Here is a 21,537-nt window from a genome sequence, read left to right on the forward strand (position 1 = left end):
CATAATGATTTGTCGTCGTGTGATCTTTATGATTATTGTTGTGGTTTCACCTGTGCGCGATGCAACGTGGCAGTTGCTCTACATGGACAGCTGTTAAGTCTGACCTTGTTTTCATGTAATTTTTCGTAAACAGTTCCACACATAACTTCTCACACAGTACTCCTGTGACAGTGTCTGTTGTGTGTGTGCGTGTCGTGTGTGTGTGTGCGCGTGTGTGTGTGTGTGTGTGTGTGTGTGTGTGTGTGTGTGTGTGAGCGAGAGAGAGAGATTCTGATTTGCAGTGATAATAAATTGCAGTTTTTTTTTAACCTGCTGGAACGTCCAATGGGAATTATGTTTTATGGCTTTTGTCATAAAAAAACATTCAAAACAATGTCAGCGACCAATTACCGAGCTAACACGACCTGTGATATATACAGGGTCCCCACGGTCATGAAATTCCTGGAAATATTTTGAAATAAAAAAAAAAAAAATCCAGTACTGGAAAAGGTTTGGAATTGATCAAAGGTCCTGGAATTTATCAAGGGTCCTGGAAAAATATTTGGCTATGCATTGTTTTTGGCTATTGATTTTTTTTAATACAAAACATTTTCATAAACATGTAAACCATTACACAAAATATGTAACATAAGTAGTTTTTCGCCGAACGGGCTGTGTAACACCCCATCCGCACTGCCAGCGATGCGACGTGATGCGACGTGATGCGACGTGACGCGAAGCGATGAAATCTCATTCAAATACATGTTTTTGAATGAGACCGTCCTGACCTACCGCGAGCGACAACGAACCGTGCAACGACGTCGTCCGCCCCTCCTATTTTCGCTCGCAGGGTCACTATGCCCTAATTTTGCACAAAATGACAAATGAAATTGTACTATTTTATATTCTATGCTTTATTTTTGCTACACTGCCTATCTTTGGGCATTGTACATAGGAGTAAGAGACACATTATTGCGCTGAATGATTGTTTTATAGGCCTGGAAATTGGGCTGAATATTCTGGAAAAGTTTTGGAAAAGTTTTGGAAATTCATTGCTAAAAATGTGTGGGGACCCTATATATATATACAAGGTTCCCAGTAGGTACTTTTTTGGCCGGCCAACGTGACTGGTAAGATTCAATTTCTCGGGTCAAAATATACATTAATCGGCCATAATGTAATAAACGTCATGTGCGTGTTTGCAGATCCGTGTATGAAGTGAACCACCCAGCTCATCTCGTTAGTCGTCACTGTGGTGCAGCACCTCTTTCCACCACTTCATCTCAGATTCGCTCACTGCGCCATTCGTGCTTTTATAGTCTCCTAAACCAGGGGTCTTCAACAGGGGGTCCGGGACCCTTAGGGGGTCCTCAGAGTTACTACAGGGGGTCCGTCAAATCTCTGTGACATGATTTTTTTTTTATTACATGAACCACTTGAACCCTAACATCCTTTTTCTGAGGAGAACTTGAGCCAAAAATAGCAGATCTACAAGCGCACAACGCCTTGCGAGGCGTTGTGAGATGGTAGATCGGCTATTTTTATCAAAGACGTATAGGTGTAGAGGGAAAAAAGAGCAGACCAAGTTAAACAAAAAAAGTTTAATCTGAAACACAATTTTATACAATATAGAGGGGGGTCCCTGCTCCATCTCTCTCTCAACTAGGGGGTCCTTGGCCTGAAAACGTTGAAGACCCCTGTCCTAAACCTGTGGGTCGGGACCACCAGGGGGCAGCCCACATGATGTTGGGGGGGGTCCCCCAGATGACAGTGAAGTGACAAGACTCAGTGATTTTTTCTCAGATGTGTGTGGCTGACCTTTGATCTGAATTGTATTCATTTCACTGTTTTATTATTATATTTGTTTTTGATGTAGCACTTATAGATTTGGTTCAAATATAAAGTGCGTTACAGATAAAATGTATTATTATTATTACAATTTAAGGACCTTTTTAAATTGTAATACCTTAAAAAAAAGAAGAAAAAGACCATTACTGCATAAAAAGTAATCAACTAACTATAGGCTACTATAAAAACTGGTCAAACATTGACCAAATTGTAAATAATATAGGAAAGAGGCAAACATTGTGAAAATAGCCGATCTTCAAGCTCACAACGCCTCGTGTTATTTATATCACAATATTTATCTGTGGAACAGAGTCAAACAAAATTGAATGCCTTCAAAAGTGCTTGTCAGGGTGGGGGGTGTGGGGGGTTCCCCACTTCAAGTTTGATTATTTTGGTGGGTCGTGGCCTGAAAAGGTTGAGAACTGCTGTCCCAAAGCACACTGTATCTACTCCATCATGTAAGGGTGTCGCTTGCCAAAAAGAACGGAAAGTACTCAGGGCGCACAAGTGATCTGCTCTTGTACGTGACACCGCCGTAAAACCGTATAAATTAACTTGCCTGAGCATATGTTTGGCTTTGCATCTCGTTCAATTATGTAGTTGCTGTAATGAGCTTTTCTTGTTTTCATGATACCAAGGAAGTCAACTCTTACAAGCTTCAGTGGCTTTAACTTAATCTTCTCTGTGTGTGTGTGTGTGTGTGTGTGTGTGTGTGTGTGTGTGTGTGCGCGCACGTACACGTGCGTGCGAGAGAGAGAGTTGCTCGTAAAGCTTCATTGACTTCTTTAACGTAATATTTTGTCGCTGTATATCTGTGTGTGTGTGTGTGTGTGTGTAGGGAGTGAAGCCTGGGAGTTTTGATAAAGTGGCCATTCCTGAGGTGAAGGAGATTATAGAGGGATGTATCAGACAGAACAAAGATGAGAGGTAACGCGCACACACACACACACACACACACACACACACACACACACACACACACACACACACACACACACACACACACACACACACACACACACACACACACTAAAGATACCATCGGAAACGTTTACGTCCCTTGTCTTGTTTGACAGCATCAGTGGCTCAAGAGCTAGAGAGGCCGTCTGGGAATCCGAAGGTCCCCCGGTTCGATCCTCGGCTCCTCCAGGCTTTGTACCGCCAGGTTAAGTTGCCCCTGAGCAAGACGCCTAACCCCAAACTGCTCCCCTGTGTGATCACTCAGAGCAAGCCACTGCTGGGTCAATGCGGAAGAGTAATTGCCCCTCTAGGATCACTCTCCTAATGGAGAGTGATCCTAAAGGGGCAATTACAACAATGTACGAGGGCATGTTTATTTGTATAGCACATTTTACAACATCACAATTCAAAGGGCTTCACACAAATCATTAAGTATGTGGATTGCCACTTTCAACTTGGCGTCACTATTTTGGGCATGTCAATGTTTGTAGTGTGGCTATTTTTGCCGTTCGTCAAGTATGTACAGTAGGGCTTACATAGTTAAAACGTTAAGACACAGAGCATTAACCCCTTCAATCTGGGAACGCATCTCTGTCATTTTAGATTTCTTTGGCTATTCAAGAATAGCAGATATACAAGCTCATAGCGTGGCCGGCACTCGTAGAACTTCTATTTTTGAAAAATCGTGAACATTTTTCCAAATCTTTGAATATATATATATATATATGTATTTATATATAACATTTGTAACTCAAATCTTTGCTTCTGGAGGTCCCTGGAACAAAATATTTTACAAATGTTAGCTTTAGAAAAAATATATTCAAAGATTAGCAAAACTTTTCACGATTTTGAGCTTGTATATCTGCTATTTTTGAATAGCCAAATAGATATAGAATGACACAGATGCGTTCCTGGGTTGAATGGCTTACAGTGTCTATGTAGGTGGTTTTGATTGATTGAAATTTTTATTAGGCAAAAGAATGTAAAACAACACAGTTACTTTTATAATGCTTTTGTCTAAAAGGTCCGGCCCAAAAAGTCCTTGCGGACTTGTTTCCGTTGGGGTCCTTGAATTAATTTCATAGACATATATAGTAGCAACCAAACAGTTCAAAAATCAACATAAAAATACAGAGGAAAGAAAATACCACTATGTACAAAAAAAAGCATGAGAAAATAAAAAATATACAAAAAAAGGGGGAAAAAGCATGAGAAAATAAAAATTGTGTACAAAAAAAAAAGCATGAGGAAATAAAAAATATATGTACAAAAAAGGGGAGGGGGGGGTCGTCTGTCTACTGGGAAACTGGTACTAGCTCCTCTTTAGGCCTCCAGAAAGATGAGTTTTTAGGGCTGTTTTGAATGGGCCCAGCGAACTGCTGTGGTGTGTCTCTTTCCCCTCCTCCTAGCTATGTCTTAGCTAGGAGGGGCTCCCACAGTGGCTCCCACAGTGGCTCCCACAGTGTCAGTTTGCTCACCACCAATTCCGGGTGCCTGCCTCATCCTTCTCTCCCTGACCTAGTCTGTGACCCATGAGAGGGCCTCCGTAGTATGTGGTCCGCCCATGTGATGCCAAGAGCCATTCTTAGCATTGTTGGGTAGACTCCGTCAAGGGCCTTTTTCCTGCTGTGACGTGAGTGTCCATGTCTCAGCCCTGTATAGCAGACAGTACTGATTCCACAAACTGATTGGAGGTCATCTCCCATCTCTGATGATTTCCACACTTTCCTCATCTCCCAATCAAGGCATGCCTTGCAAGTAAATGGTACATTTGGTAAATGGTGCATTTATATAGCGCTTTTATCCAAAGCGCTTTACATAGATTGTGCATTACATTCACCCAGTCACACACACATTCATACACCGATGGCGGAGGAAACCATGCAAGGCACCAACCTGCTCATCGGGAGTAATTAGGGGTTCAGTGTCTTGCTCAAGGACACTTCGACACTCTAGGGGAGCCCGGGATCAAACCTTGCGGTTCCCATCCGACCGCTCCACAGGCCACTCTACCCCTGAGCCACTGACGCCCCAAGTGCCCTCCGGAACGTCCTGTTCTGTCGAGGAAGTCCAGGCACCGAGATATTTGAAGTCATCGACTACCTACTGTCCCACTGGCAGCAGCAGTGGTTTTGTCCTACCATTACGTTTGTTTTGCATTACCCATTTATCAGCTTCAATTTTAGAGTGTCCCAGTTCCAATTTTGTCTGCTCAGCCCTTTGTATCATCACTTCCAATTTCACTTTTTTTATTATCACAATCTACAATCCCGTATGAGACCTTGAGTGGACCCTGAAAGAATGCATGTTGGAGATCCACGCAGTGGTTAATGTTTGTGTCCCTGCGAGTCTGCAACTCATCCATGGGAAATGTAGTCTACTAGAAGTTCGGGCCGCTACGCGGCCCGAACGTCTAGCGTGACGCGTCGTTCACTTTGCAGTGCCACCTTACAGGCACCTCACAGTGTGAGAGAGAGTTTTGTGCTCTCCTAAATCCACGGCAGGCTTTGAAAGTACCCACTTCAGAAAGAGGTGACATGCATCACCTCTCCAATGACCAAAACCCACTTTGTGATTACTCAGACCTGGTATGGCAGACCTGTGGGGAGTGTGCAGTGGTGTACAATGTGAAAAGATAGTTGAAATCGCAGGAGATGAAGTTAGTTTATTTGTGTAAAGGGCCGTCGGCGTGGGTTGTGTTGAGGATGGAAGCCGTCGAACTGGTGCATCCTACCTATTTATAGGTAGGATGTGATGTCATGCTGTCGTGAGATTACGTCACACTGGCGTGTCTCATCGTGATGTCACGACCGTAATGTCATATGACGTCACACTGGCCACATACAACGTTCGTACATACTGACAACCGACATGGCGCAGGATTCAAATTGTATATATACTAGAGTGAGATTAAGTACGCTTCAAGTACGCTCCACTATGAAAGGCAAATGTCCACTGACAGTCTGCTCTCCCTCTATGTAATGTACATCTGTTCCCTGTTTGATGCGTGTGCCCACACACACACACACACACACACACACACACACACACACACACACACACACACACACACACACACACACACACACACACACACACACACACACACACACACACACTCATAATCAGTTCATCTCTTCTCTCTCTCTCCAGGTATGCCATCAAGGACTTGTTGAACCATGCGTTTTTTCAGGAGGAGACAGGCGTTCGGGTGGAGCTTGCTGAGGAAGATGATGGAGAGATGATCTTCATCAAACTGTGGCTCCGCATCGAAGACGTTAAGAAGCTTAAAGGCATGAAAAAAGGATAATTTTAAAGGCAACATTCTGACTCACATTTATACACTTCCATTCACATCAGGGAGCTACCCTACTGCACTCCCATTGTACTGGTCACTGGGAGCTGCCCAGTACAACCACAGTCTTCTACTATTTGTCACTGGGTGCTGACCAGTACAACCATTGTCTTCTACTGTTGACCACTGGGAGCTAACCATTTGTGAATGAAAGTGTTATGTTAAGAAACATGAACTGACATTTACTGTGTTCATGTGTTTTGTCCACAGGGAAATATAAAGACAACGAGGCCATCGAGTTCTCCTTTGACCTGAACAAGGACATACCTGAGGATGTCGCCCAGGAAATGGTACCAGGCCCACACCTAGACCTCTAATTAACACAAACACATAATTAACACCTGGTTAAAAAACAATCATCCAATCCTGAGTCAGAGCCATCTGACTGTCAGTCATATCCATAATGAGTAATGATGAATTGCTAATGTATAATTCCCGGTTCCTTGCTGGGGTTCCAAATGGAAACTGTACTGTAACTCTTAGAGCAGTGGTTATCAAACGTATTCATGTCAAGGACCCCCAAATTGACACTTATTAGCCCGCAGACCCCCATTTGAAAAGATATGCCAGGGACCCCCATAAGAGAAGGTTTTTACGGCTCTCTAGCAGTGATTCTCAACCATTTTAATTTCAAGGACCCCCAGTTTAACATGCATTATGCTACGGACCCCCATTTAATGGCATTTATACCTCTGGGACCCCAATTCATATTGTAAAATGTTAATGTAACTCTGAGAGTGTACAAATCGAACTAAATGGACCTGTTAAGGTCCATTTGGTTCCATTTGACCAACTAGAAGAGAGGACGGTCACTTGACTCCTCATACACACACATTTCCGCCTCCAACACTGACCGAGAACAACAACCGGCAACACAAGACACACACACACGATCGCGATGTAACATTACCGAGCACCATGCGGGGAGATCATTTGAGTGCTGGATTAAGAAACTCCTGTGGTTTTAGGCTAGAACCACTGGAGTTGTAATATGTTACTAGAACTTCTAGCAACATATTTTGGCTAAATCCTTATGGGCGGTACAAATACAAGGACCATGGGTCCATTTGGTTCCATCGGCTGATGGGGTCGCCAAAAAGATTCCCTCATAATATGGGGTCGTGGTATAAAAACGTTTGAGAACCCCTGGTATACAGTTATTGATTTGTTGTTGTTGTTAGGTGGAGTCTGGCTACGTTGCAGAGGGCGACCATAAGACGATGGCCAAAGCCATCAAAGACAGAGTGTCTCTGATCAGAAGGAAGAGACAGCAGAGACAGCTGGTCAGAGAAGAGCAGGAGAAGAGACGCCAGGAGCTGCAAACACCAGAGACCCACACACTGGTTAGTTAGATACCTAGTTGGTTGGTTTGGCAGACAAAAGTACACTTTTTTTTTTACTTAAGTAAACGTATCAATACTGCAATATAGAAATACTCTGTTACAAGTAAAAGTCCAGAATTAAAAATGTACTCGAGTAAAAGTACAAAAGTATTGGCATCAAAATATACTTAAGGTAACAAAAGTACTCATTGTGCAGAATGTCCCATTTCACAAGTTCATAATGTATACAAATCTTTTGAAAATAGCAGATCTACAGTACAAGCGAGCTTGTACATCGGCTATTTTCAAATGGCCGAAATGTGTATAGGGCTAAAGTGGTTAATGTATGTGTTGTAATAATAATCAAAATCTACAAAGTAACTAAAGTTTTCAAACAATTGTAATGGAGTAAAAGTACAATATTTGCCTCTGAGATGTACTGTAGTGGAAATTGGAAATACAATTAAATCAATTCGTAATTTAGTTGGTTTGCTGGCTACTGGTGTGTGTGTGTGCATGCGTGCGTGTTATATTCTGATAGTAATCATTGCTAAAGAGTGTTTGTTCGGTACCAGGGGTCTCCCCGTCTCTTCAGCTCTTTAATAAACAGGGGGGAAAAAATCAGGTGGGTTGACAAATTTTAGCCAATCAGGAGAGAGTACCTATTCAATTTCAATTTTAGTGCTCCAGTTCCATTTTTTTCTGCTTATTTATTTGTGTCATCACTCCTCATTTCACTTGTTCATCCCGTATCCTGTGTGAGCTCTCTCTCATAACTGGATAAAATTGGTATTCCGACCTGAAAATACAATTACTCTTCACTAAAAAGCTGGATAGACGGGGAGACCCCTGTTAATGAAAAAAACACGTATTTTAACAAAGGAAAGTCCCTTACCCTATCTTTTTTAATGTGAGTTTGTGTGTTTCCAGCAGGCTGATATGGAGGAGCTTGAAGCAGAGTCACAACTTCAACAGCTTCATTATCAGAGCAGCCTCACATGTAAGACTTTTAACTTACTTTAATTACTACTACTTACTATTTTTACTCACCTCTGACATGTAATAATAACATTACTATTAATAATGATAGTAATCTTTTTTTTGTACAGCCCTTTCTAAAACAGAGTTTCAAAGCACCTTACATTTGCATCAAATATACATGTACATTCAAGTCTTTTACAATGTAAGTCGAAGGAACACTTCAACAAACCTCTCTGACATACAAGACTAACCTGACATCAGTGGTTCTCAACCTTTTCAGGACGTGACCCCCCAAAAGAATCATATTTGAACTGGGGACCCTGATAGGCTCTTGGAATGTAGGATTTGAGGCATTACATTTTCGGTTCCACAGATAAATATTGTGAAAATAGCCGATCTACAAGCTTGTAGATCGGCTATTTTCAAAGGGTTTGCCTCTTTCTTATATTATTTGACAATTTGGCCAATGTTTGACCAGTTTTTATAGTATAGTTTCTTGATTACTTTTGATGCAGTAATAGTCTTTTTCTTCTCTTTCTTTTTGGGGTATTAAAAAGGTCTAAAAAGTCCTTAAATCGTCACTTCACTGTCATCTGGGGACCCCCACAAAATCATGCGGGGACCACAGGTTGAGAACCACTGTCTTACATGAAACTACCATTCCTAACGTCCCTCCATGTCTCTGTCCTTATTTATCCCACTGTACAGCTGAAGGAGTCGTAGACAGCGTTCTTCAGGGTGCGTCTGTATTATCCTCCGACGCGTCCCTCCAGGGTCAGCTGGCCATGTCCTACGGCTGCCCCCCCACGTCATCGTCCCAGCAGGCCCCTCCTCCTTCCCAGGCCCAAGCCCCGCCCCCCTACCCCCCCACACAGCACCCAGCATACCCTCCACCTCAGCCAATGGTGAGTGGCGCTGCTGTCGTCATCAAAGTGCGACAGCGTTTTCTGTGTTGTCTTTATATATCGAAATAACAGGATGCACAAACTCACTTGCATTTTACAAACAACTGCTGTGGTGTTTTACTGTCCCATGTAACACAAATAACACACAAACAATTTTACAACGTGCACGTTGTACAATTGCCCACGTGGGCATTTAGCGGATCCTCTTATCCAGAGCGACTTACAATAAGCAAGGTACAGTAAATAATCACATATGTAGAATTAGGGCTATCACGATTACAAATTTAAGTTGACGATTAATTGTTACACTAATAATTGCGATTAATTAATTAATTGTGTTTTTGGCGTTGAACATTAGAACGTGCGAATAAAACATACATTTCTGTTTGCCTGGTAATAAAAAAAAAGTGCACGTGGCAGATATGACAAATAACTGAATTTTATACTTTAAAAAAAGGTAAAAATTACAGAAATAGCAGATCTACAAGCTTACAACGTGCCACAAAGTGACATGTTGTAAGCTTGTAGATCTGCTATTTCTGCAATTTTATGTATGAACATTTCTTGAACATGGAAACGATTATGACGATTATGACAAAATAATTGTGATAAACTCAACTCAAATAATTGCGATTAGATTAGACGATTATGTAATAACTGTGACAGGCCTACGTAGAATGCAGAGAGACAGTGTAGTGCCACACACACACACACACACACACACACACACACACACACACACACACACCTGACTTGCCATTTTGTGATATCATTGGGAGTTTGTTGTGCTTTTGTGTGCGTTTGCAGAACTAGAACCGTGAAATGCCGAGGTACCTAAACTACTTCTGTCAGTTACAACCAGTTCATCACCTGTTGACCAGACAGACAGACAGAGAGACTCTCAGACAGACAGTTAGATAAAGTCTAGGTAGAACTGTATCCTGTTCTCTCTCTTCTTTCTATTCTCCTCTGTTCTACTGCTCCTATTGCGGCACTTATTGTAAGTTTATGTTATGTTTTTATATACATGTGTAGTGTGTACGTTGTTATTTTCTATTATGTAGTCTTTACATTGTGTTATTTTCTATTAGTTGAGTGTACATGTTATTACTTTCTATTCATAGAGTCTACATGGTGTTATTTTCTGTTGTGTGTACTTTACATTGTGTTATTTTTCCATTAGTCATGTTATGTATTGTGTTTTTTTTTGTTTTCCTGTTTTGTACAGGGCTTGAAATTATTTGATATGTTTTACTTAGTAGCAACTTCAAAAGGTGAGGAGCACCAACATTATACTGTATCTAACTATATAAATGGCGAGCAACTTCCGCACCCTCGGTGGTGACACCCCACAGCTCTGTTATCGAATAAACAACGCACCGACAGACCACATGTCGCCTACTGACTCGCCACGCCGGCCGCGCTGAATTTACGCCTCGCGTAGGGGACATCTCACTGCTCACTACACCGTTTCCACCGCGCAACATAATTAATTCTACTCACCAAATGTCGGACAAAACGGAAGGGGAGCCAGCTTCGTACCGTTTACCGTGCGCACGACCTCATCAGCACAACAGCAGCCAGCCGCTGCGGGGGTTTTTTCCTTTTTTTCAAAACTTTTTTTTTGGTCACCATTTTCTCCAGGCACCATTTCTGGTGTAACGTGCGCCAGCATGCGCTGCGTTGCCAGGTTTGCACAGCCTGCGCCAGAAATCTCTACTGCCCACTCTGTGCTGCAGCTACACGGACACACAGACAGGGACACGGAGCCCACTCTGTGCTGCAGCTACACGGACACACAGACAGGGACACGGAGGGACCTACAACATGTCTGGACATGTCTGTGTAAGCGAGAACTATACTTCGCCAGTACAACGCTGTGTAACCGAGAGCACGTGCGCACGACCAAATCACAACAACACCAGGCGGCCGCCATCTTGCAGAAAGGGCTGCCATTCGCCAGCTTTCAGAAAAACAAGCAACCACCTTCATATTTTTTTTTTTTTTTTTTTTTTTTCCTTTTGGAAATTTTCATCCCACGATTTCCGCGCGGACCACCAGGGGGTCCGCGGACCCCCTGGTGGTCCGCGAAACATACAAAATATAATTTCTTCTACTTATTTTTCATCATTTTGTAACTTTTACATTACACTTTCTTACACTTTTTTTTTTTTTTTTTCCTTTTTGCAAATGTTACTTAGACAATTTGTCTACCCCCATATACACACGCCCACGCGGGCCCCGTGCGCGTACATGCCTCTAACAGCCATAATCCCCATCTATACTGCCCACTCTGTGCTGCAGCTACACGGATACAGAGACAGGGACACGGAGGGACCAACAAACGCAACGCCCCGTGCGCGGCTGGGGTTGAGGGGGGCGTAGCCCCCCGAAACTCTAGTGTAATATATTTTATTTGATTGATAAACAAACAGCAGGAACAAACAGTGAAAGTAGCCATAACCAGTCCTATCAGTTATCATGCAAAAAATAGCTAAAATAGATGATCGATGCGTTGCTTTATGAGCTAGTAGATCTGCTATTTTTGCATTTTTTTAAATACAATTTGCAACCTCAGAGGAAACATAGCCCAAAGGTTTTGAATTGAGGATGCCTTCAGCCTCAATCATAACTTAGTGTAATTTGGAGAGCTGTCTTTACTTCTCTCTCAAGCTCCGACAAAAATGCGGAGCTCCTGTGGGAATGAAGTGGAATTCAGTTTGTTGTGTGCAGTACCTAAACAAGCTTTACGATCTACGCTTCAAAGCGTTGAACACTTTGCGTAGCTCCCTGTTTTCTCACTTTGAAGTCCTCATAGGGTTTTCCCCTACGAGCACTAAAACATCGGAGGGACATTCAAAAAAAAGGAAATCTGTATACATGTTCGCAAGGAATTTTAAATGTACTGCTCGAGTTTTAACGCATTTATAAATAATGCCCCATCTCTTTTCAGTTCACCAACCTAATTTGATTGTCAGAGGACCCTAACAGTCTACTCCTGTGGAGTGAAATGCAGGTTTCATGAATCTCAAAGTAGAAGGGAGAAGATCAGCCATACGAGGAATGGCCTCTCCACTTGACCTTTTCTTCTCCCCTTCTTTTCCTCTCACTGTCCAGTAATTCCTATGCACAGTAGCTACCCAAAACACTTGTTCTGTTCCTCCTCCTATTACCATCGTTCTATTTCCACAACACAATGGAGGCGGTGGTAGAATAAAGGGCACACATAAACATCATTCCTCTGTAGAAACATTGTGAGGGGAGAGAGGAGGGAGCGGTCACTGATGAAGATGGCACAATAAGCGCTGGAATGTGGGCTCAGTAGTACTCAGCAAAGTCTCTGCTGCATTGTACCAATGAGCAAGTGATCTCCCTTCTACATACTGTAGCATCTACTATACGCACAGAGCCCTGTGTGTATTGTCTTATGTTCTGTACATGGCTGTTTTCTGTCAGTTGTGTACATTGTGATGTTTTTTGTTAGTTTGTGTGTACATTCTCATTTTCTGTTTCATTTTTTCATCAAGTGTGGGTGTGTCTTGTTTTCCATCTTGGCTCCATCTCCGCAGCCCGCCTCCCATCGCCGTAGAAACCGTAGCATGTCTGTTTGCGTTCCCTCTTCCTCGTCCTTTGCTCCTGCGTTCCTGGTTCCTCCGCCCTCCTCCACCCCTCCGCCAGACCTTGGCCACGCCCCCTCCTCCCACTGCCCCTCCCCCCTGGCGCTGGAGAGGGAGACGTTTGCGGGGCGTCTCTCCAAGGCTCTGGAGACGGTCCTCCCTCTCCACTCCTCCTCCTCTTCATCATCATCATCCCCCCATCCCAGAGCCCGGCAGAGGAGGGCCAGCCTGCCCACGCTCTACTCCTCTTCCGTACGTTCACCGTAGGCCTAATTTATGCTCTGTCGCGTGACAAAGTGTAAATCGGGCTTTAGCCTGGACAGAACCAGGGAGAGAGACAGGGAGGGAGAGTATCACGAGAACTAGTGCTGATTGTGTTGTGGTGTTTGTTATTTCAGTTTCAGTTGATAAGAACAGGAAACAGGACATTAATGTTCTTTGCTTCGTTGGCTTTAGTTTTCTAGTTCAACAAGCTAAGTTAAAGTTCACAGATGTAGGCAGTAATTATGACTACAACAAACACAATCCCTTGCATGGGCCAGCTATAGCACACTTTAGTTTGACACTGCATTTGAACTTCCTCCACTGCAAGAAGCAGGAAATCGTGATGACGAGTGGTATTAATTTGTACATTGTGAACGTGACTTGTCAAAGTCACAGGAATACAGTGAAATAATCAAGGCCTAAAATTAAGAATCTTATCAATACCCAACGAACACTAAATGCTCACACTGGGGACTGCACTGGTGTCTGATAATAGATCATAATGTCAGAAGGACCGTATGAAAATCAACTTAAATTTAGAAAGATGATGCAACACAGTGACATTTATTTGAAAGTGTCGAGTGATTCTAAAAGTTTGAAAATAGTCAGTGGAGAAAACAAAATTCAAATGTCCATGATAGCGACAGAATTATCAGCCTAAGAAGCAGAGAATTTTGAAGTTGCGTTATCACCTTAAAGGTTGAATAAAAAATAAAATAAAATAAAAACATTTCAGAAATCTGTTATTTTCTTCTTTAAGAAATGCCACTAAGATAAATTACATTTAAGATAAGTAAATAAGTAGGTTGAAGTGGCTTTTTATCGGCCGAGAACGAGGGTGTCGATCCCCTTTAAAACGTGCTAGACCCCTGGTATGAAGATAGATTGCTGTGTTGAAGTGCATCACCCACCATCAGCTCTCAGTACTTAGGATGAGTACGATTGCTACTCATGCCGAGTTGGCGTACCCCGGGATCAAACCCCAAACCTCGTGGTCCAAAGCGAGTGTTCTACCGACTGAGCTACCCGTTAAAAACTGCAGTTAATGTTTTTAAAAATACCCAAAGTTTTTTTATAAAAGTCAAATTGTTAAAACTTTTTATATAAGTCAAATAGTTATATCTGTGTCTTAATCAAGGTTGTGTTGTAGAATAGTGTCGCCACCATGTATCCCGTGTACTATGTCTTGTTTTGGTGGCTGAGTCTAATTGTATCTAAGCTAAGAATGGAGCATCAGTCTTATATTCTCCGTGCTGATGTGCAGAATTAGCAGCATGCAGCTTTGGGCAACAATGTGGCGCCAAGGAAACCGTCAACAGCCTCTTGGAATGAGAACATTAAATTAGTTTATCAATTAGTTACTTTATAGCCCGTGTTATGAGAGCATTGTGCTCTGTGCAACATTACAATTTATAGTTTGGGCGTTTTAGCTTATGCAGAGCAACTTATAAAGCGCAAGATCAGAGTAATTGGCATTAACCCTAGTCAACAAATGACAGGGTAAACGGCCAAGTAAGTAGAGTGCAAAGAAAAACAATTAAGTGCTACAAAGAAACAAGGATACCGGGTAAACAGGCCGCGCGTTGAGGGAATTCTCTGCCAATCTCAATACCTGAAAATTGAATCGAGATTTTGATCAAATTTACAAAATTCAGCTGTCCCTCACGATATTAAATTAGGAGCGAGTAGCTACATCAAAAGTTCTTTATTTGGTTCTGAACAGCAGGTACACTGATGTCAGCAGGGCAATGATGGCCGTAGCTTAAGCTAGCTATTGCTACATAATTGGTCCAACAAATCTAGTTTGTTCTGTTCCAGTCACCTGGGTAGGTCTCTGTTACTTTCCCTGCCCTCCATGGTAAATTCATCCGTTCTAGTTAAACTCGGAGTGTGAACATTTGTACACTCTTGGAGTTATATTGACACTGGGGACTCTATGTCTTCTCATCCATGCATCTCTCTCTCCCTGGGCCTGTCTGTATCTGACCACCCTGTGTTCTCATTAAATACAGACTGACTGGCTCAGACTGTAGGCTTTGCTCTGACAGACACTGACAAACAACTGATTATTTAACGTGTCAAAAAAAGTCCCCTCCTATTAGCTTGACAGAATATTGTGAAACGCTAGCAGTGTCATTAGCTTAACCTCAAAATTTGTCTAAATTAGTTAAAATTCCTTTCCTATTAGCTTGTCCAAACATCATGACTCTCAGTCACAAGACATAGTCATGTCAGATTGAATCTTTCATCATGTGAACAGACAAGTGTTCTGTTCTTTTCAACAACATGGTTTGTGGCCACGGTAGTTTGGTATTAATTATATCAACTCGGATGTGAGATAGTTCGTCTCATAGTTCCGTTTTGTTTGAGGATGTATGAGGATGGTCGTCTGTCTACTAGAGCCTGACCGACATCCGGGCTTTAACCCATTAAGACCGGGAATGCAGCACGTGTGTCATTTTTTTTTATTTCTATGGCTATTCAAAAAGTACCAGATATACAAGCTCATAGTGTGGCACCGAGTGCCGCACTATGAGCTTGTAGATCTGCTATTTTTGTTAATGTTTGAGTTAAAAAATACATCTTCAAAGATTTGCACAAATATTCGCGATTCTTCAAAAAATAGCAGATAATAGATCTGCTATTTTTGAATAGCCAAAAAAATCTTAAAATTACACAAATTTGTTCCCGGATTGAATGGGTAAGTGTCTACTCTGACAATGTACAGTAGCACAGCAGCTTCTGATAGTTTGGTGACTTCAGAGCAAACGTCAAGCCTTTCTCTGCTCTGTATTCAATACCTCACTGAGACTGTCTGTCTGTCTGTGTGTGTGTGTGTGTGTTGTCTCTCATCTCTCTTTGTTGTTCTATGTCCGTCTGTCTGTTCCAGTCTGTCTGTCCACCTGCGGGTGTTTCTTTTTGTTTCTCATCTCTGTTTGTTCTCTCTCCGTCTGTCTGTCTCTCTGGTTGTAATCTGTCTTTCAGTCTATCCCCTCACCATGCTGATGTTTGCTCATCTGAGACACATTGTGTGTTTAATGTCTGTGTCTGTCTGTCTGTCTGTCTGTCTGTCTGTCTGTCTGTCTGTCTGTCTGTCTGTCTGTCTGTCTGTCTGTCTGTCTGTCTTCTGGACTGAAGACAGCATCTCGATTTTTACAAACTGTTCTTTTCCTCTACTTAGCTCTCTGCATATTTCTCTCTCTCTCTCTCTCTCTCCCTTCTTAACGTCTGGCATTGTTATGTATGCATTTTTCACAGCAGGGTCAGCCCTACAGCCCGTACAGTGGAGGAGGAGGAGGTGGAGGAGGAGGAAACCTCCCGTTCACACCCCTCCCCGAGCCCTCCGCGTTCTTCTTTCCCTCCATACCCGAGCGCCCCATCTCCTTCTCCCCTCCTCCCTCCTGTCCTCCCAAAAACTACACAGGCCAGCGGCGCAAGAGCACCTCCATCCTGGAGGCGCACACGCGCCACTTCCAGCCCACGTACACGCGCTACGCCAGCAGCCTGCACCCGTTCTCCGGCCTGGAGTCCGCCGCGGAGCCCCCTCCGCTCTACCTGCTCAACCCCGGCATGGCCCAGCGTCTGGGGGCGGGGCAGACGGACCCCTTCCCCTACGGCTACAAGGACATGAGGGCGGAGCAGGAGGTGCAGGAGTCCGTGCGGAGGCGGAGCCTCAACCAGGCGGCCCTGTTGGACCACTACGAGGCCATGGCGTACGGGGGGTATCAGATGGCGCACCAGCTGGGCCAGCTGAGCCTCCACCACCAGCAGATGCATCACGCGGTCGCCGTGAGCCGGGGTTACGAGGGCCCTCCTCCCCCCCAGCCCGCCTTCCTCCACCCGCACATGATGCAGAGGCACACGCCCCTCCCTCCCATCGGCGCCTCCGCCGGTGCGTCGGCGCCGTCCTCAGCCTCAGACGGATGCTACCCTCCCTCCTCCTCTCCCTTCCCCCTCTCCGCCCCTCCCATGCTGGGCGACGCCCCGCCCCCGCCCTCTGCCGCAGAGAGCATGTTCGAGTACCACCTCGCGGCGGCCGCCGCCGCCGCCGCGGTGGACCCGGGCCTCCTGGCCTCCAGGATGGTGCATCCCGCGTACAGGGTCAGGAGGAGCTCCGTCGACCTCCCCCTGGAGGAAGGCTCCGGTGGCTCCGGGTCTTACGGCCGCCTGCAGCCGGTGACGGAGGAGCTGTACTCCTACGTCAGCCCGGAGCACCCTCTGCCTCCCGGGAGCCTCCTCCTCCACCACATCACCACGGCAGGAGGCCAGGCCAGGAGCCCCGAGCCTCTCGGCGGCGACTCCTTGGCCTCGTCCTCTGACGCCAGCGACTTCCAGTCGCCTCCGCCCTCCTCCGCCCTCCTCCACCACTTCCAACCTCCTCACGACTCCTCGGCCGCCCAGTGCATCCCCCTGCCCTCCTCCCACTCCTCCTCCTCCGCTCCTCTGGGCTACGACTCCTCCTCGGGAGGTCCGCACCCCGGTGACCTCCGCGGACACCCTCCGTCCCAGCCCAGCTTCCTGCTCGCCACCCCGTCCTCGGAGCATCTCCCTCCCGGAGGAGGAGCGTCGTTGCTGCAGAGCCCCTGGCCTCTGGGCCAGGGAGGCCTGGTACCCGCCCTGTCCGACATAACGTACCATGAGCCTCTGCTGGTACTGAGAACCAACACCGTGTCACTTCCTGTCTGAAATCACTTCAGCTATAGCTGTTTAATATGTGTCTCTGTGCTCTCAATTTGAATAAGAATAGATGTAGAATATCACGTATAGAGGGGAATAATAGTAGCAGTGGTGGAAATAGTACCAATACTGCAATATAGAAATACTCTGTTACAAGGAAAAGTCCAGAATTCAAAATTTTCTTGAGTAAAAGTCCAAAGATATTGGCATCAAAATGAACTTAAAGTACCAAAAGTAAAAGTACTAAAATATTTGAAAATAGCAGATCTACAAGCTCACAGCGCGTCGCGATGCGACACGTTGTGAGCTTGTAGATCAGCTATTTTCAAATAGCCTATGTATAAATAGGGCTAAAGTGGTTAATGTATGTTTTATAATATCATAATTTATATCTGAAAAGTAACTAGTGACTAAAGTTTTCAAATAATTGGAGTGGAGTAAAAGTATAATATTTGCCTCTGAGATGTAGAGGAGTAGAAGTAAAAGCACTGACAATTGAGACGGTGTAGGATTCTGACTCAGTCAGTCCTTTCCAAAAGAGTAACTGAATTCATTTCAAACAGTGAAGTGACCCAGACTCCCCTGCTCTCCCTCTCCTGTTGTCGCTTGCATCATACCTCCCCATAGACCTGCTCTGTGTTATTGGATAATATCAAACCCTGTGATTCAGTCAGCCATTTAGTTGCTGTGGTTGTGATTTTAAACCTCTCAAGCCGACCTCACCGCTCCAGAGAGAGACTCACCGTGACAGCTTTCTCTCCTGTCTATCTACTACAGTAACATATTTCTGTCACCTGGGTGTCATTACCCTCATGAACCCTGGCGTCCCTATTCTGGGCCTGTCATAATAGGCAGACATTTGGCACAAAAAAAAAAAAACAAGTCTTAATGTCTAATATGAGACTTGAGTTAGATAATTCCTGGTCACTCTGAAGCTTCAAATCAAATGATTTTTAAACTTCATTAAGGTTGTTTTTGAGTCTCCCTCTGGTTTTAAAGCTATAAATTAACTATCTGAACCCCCCCACCCTGTTCTGTTTTGTATTACATTTTGTTTTGTTTGTAGTGTACGTACCAGTAAGTAATATTTTGTATGTATGTTCATACGCAGTACGTCTGTATATGAGAAGTGTGTGTTTGTGCAGGTATACAGTACAGATGGTATACCTGAAACCTTTATCGTACAAATCAAAGTCCACTTGGCATCCAGCAAAGTTTAGCAAAAACTACCTAGAAAGATTTACACACTGCAATTGGAATGAAAGGTATAAAAAGGCATTTAAACAAATGCTAAAAACTGCATACACAATTATTCATATTATGAATAATTGTGTATGCAGTTTTTAGCATTTAAAAAAAAAACATTTGTTTTTGTGGATTACTACCAGGCAGTGTGACTTTGATTTATATAAACAAACACACAGAAACATACAACAAAACCAAACCGGGGGTTCAGACATCATCTATGTTACCACACAGGTAGTGTCTGGTTTTAATATTTGTGTATTTGTTTTAATAATTATTTTTGTCTTAACCGTTGCTGAGGTTAGCGCTGCTTCAACGCTGCAGGTGGTCGGATTGAAGAGGCTTAAAATTGTTGTTTAATGTCTTTTCTTTATTAAATTTTCCTTTGGTTTGAACTTCTGATTCTTCCGTTTATAAAGCTTCTTGTTTGAATTTGTTTTTCTTTTTTGTCCCTTCCTGTCCAGACAGGAAGTCAAGGTTCTGACACACATGTTTCAAAGGTCTTAGTTTATTAAACGTCTATAATGCTGACGTCATCCTGTCGTCCCTCTTTGTTCCCTAATCTTCTCCTTTTCATCCTTCCTATTATCCTTTCTTCAAACTGTATATTTTCTGTCCTTGCTTTTTTATTTATTCTATTTTTAAAATATTGTTCCCCCTTGGCCTGTGTGTGTGTGTGAGAGTGACTTTCACAAGCTTCAGTGACTTTAACTTAATTTTCTGTGTGTGTGTGTGTTGTTTTTTGTGTCAGTCGGCAATTCATGGAGTTGAACATTATTTTAATGTTTCTAGTGTATATTATTGTCTGATGTTCCCTACCCAGTGTACTGTATACGTGGGTAGGTGCACAGAGACAAGTATTCACTTCTTCTATAGGTGCTAACCCTATTGTACAATTAGCTCGCCAAAAATAACAGAGTGTCAGTGTGGTTTACTTAGGTGTACTTTGTGTTAAATTGGGTTAAAACTTAATTTAGCTCTGTTTAAAATTGACTTTAACCTTAGTTGGGTTGATTTTAGTTCAGCTTTTGCCACTTGGGTTTAAAACTTCTAAAGTAATGGTACTAAGCACTTTAGCTGAGCTTGGTTTTGTGCAGTTTACAAAGTGATTAACTTACAGATAGGTGAAAAAAAACAAAAAAACATCGACACTGACAAGGCACCGCAAACCATAAAAAAACGTTGACGTTCATGTGAAGTTTGTGACTGATTTACAACATGTCTGTAGAAACACTTGGTATTTGTGTTTTTAAAGATTTTACTTTTTTAATGTAAGATTGATTAATTTGTTTATTTTATTTTGAAGCTTTGTTTTATTGCTCTTTTTTTCACCAGAAAAACCACAACCCACTGTGTTTTGTTGTCTTAAACAATCACCTGCATGCTGTGCTCATCCCATCCACTAATCCTAATACTCCACTGTATAGTACTGTGTGTGTGTGTGTGTGTGTGTGTGTGTGTGTGTGTGTGTGTGTGTGTGTGTGTGTGTGTGTGTGTGTGCGCGCGTGTGCGTGTGTGTGTGTGCGTGCGCGCGCGTGTGCGTGTGTGCGTGCGCGTGTTTCCAGCGGTGGAGTTCCTTGATGGCATTAGCTTCAGGAGCCATACTGATTCTAATTGTCTCTTTCCACTTCTCTTTCCTCATCTGTAAAACAGCAGGTCCAGGCCACACCCCCCCAGCCCAGTCCTGCTCCGCCGCTGTCAAACCACTCAGCCGCCCCTCAACAGGTAAGACTTGGGAGGCTGATGATGCAACCTGTTTCGTATCAGGGCGGAGCTTGGCTTTCCAGCATATGAGTGCAAGCTAGTCCAATCATACATACAGTACATCATACATACAAGCATAGTGATACTAGAGCTGCCGCCAGTGTTTATTTCGTCGACTAAAACTATGACAAAAAATGTTCGTCGACTGCCTTTTTTCACTGACGAAATAAAAATAAAATAGAAGCTAAGCTATGATGAGTAAAACTAAGACTAAATATTTCATTTATTCAATTTTCAGCATGCAACCAAGTGTAAAATAAGCCATTACGACGCCATCAAGGCATCTACAAGCTCAGAATGCGATTGTGAGCTTGTACTGTAGATCTGCTATTTTCAAAAGATTTGTATGCATTTTTATACATTTGAAAACTTGTGAAAGCTGACATTCTGCATGACGAGTACTTTTTACTTTTCCTCAAGTAGATTTTGAATTCCGGACTTTTACTTGTAACAGAGTATTTCTACATTGCAGTATTGATACTTTTACTTGGAGTAAAACATTTGGGTACTTTTTCCACCACTGCCACATTATGGTAAATGCATGAGCAGCGTGGTGAGAGTAAAGGACACAAACTCAGATCTCACGGTGATAATGCAGAGGGAAGAATGTTCAGTAATGA

At 43.4% G+C, this 21,537-nt stretch overlaps 1 protein-coding gene across 3 annotated transcripts in view; it reads left to right on the top strand.

Moving 5' to 3' along the window:
• The window catches only part of wnk1b (WNK lysine deficient protein kinase 1b), a 112,416-nt gene that overhangs the window by 50,308 nt on the left and 40,571 nt on the right, over positions 1-21,537 (top strand). For 2 of the 3 annotated variants that reach the window (XM_084050434.1, XM_084050436.1), the window contains exons 6-12: positions 2,666-2,754; positions 5,941-6,080; positions 6,353-6,432; positions 7,324-7,485; positions 8,395-8,464; positions 9,154-9,350; positions 20,807-20,878. In XM_084050434.1, coding sequence (XP_083906560.1) covers positions 2,666-2,754; positions 5,941-6,080; positions 6,353-6,432; positions 7,324-7,485; positions 8,395-8,464; positions 9,154-9,350; positions 20,807-20,878 — 810 coding nt within the window. The remainder of the gene's footprint in view (positions 1-2,665; positions 2,755-5,940; positions 6,081-6,352; positions 6,433-7,323; positions 7,486-8,394; positions 8,465-9,153; positions 9,351-20,806; positions 20,879-21,537) is intronic. The other variant, XM_084050435.1, reaches the window with a different exon arrangement.

Source organism: Gymnoscopelus microlampas, assembly GCF_963454915.1.
Source record: "Gymnoscopelus microlampas genome assembly, chromosome: 23".
Classification (NCBI taxonomy): domain Eukaryota; kingdom Metazoa; phylum Chordata; class Actinopteri; order Myctophiformes; family Myctophidae; genus Gymnoscopelus; species Gymnoscopelus microlampas.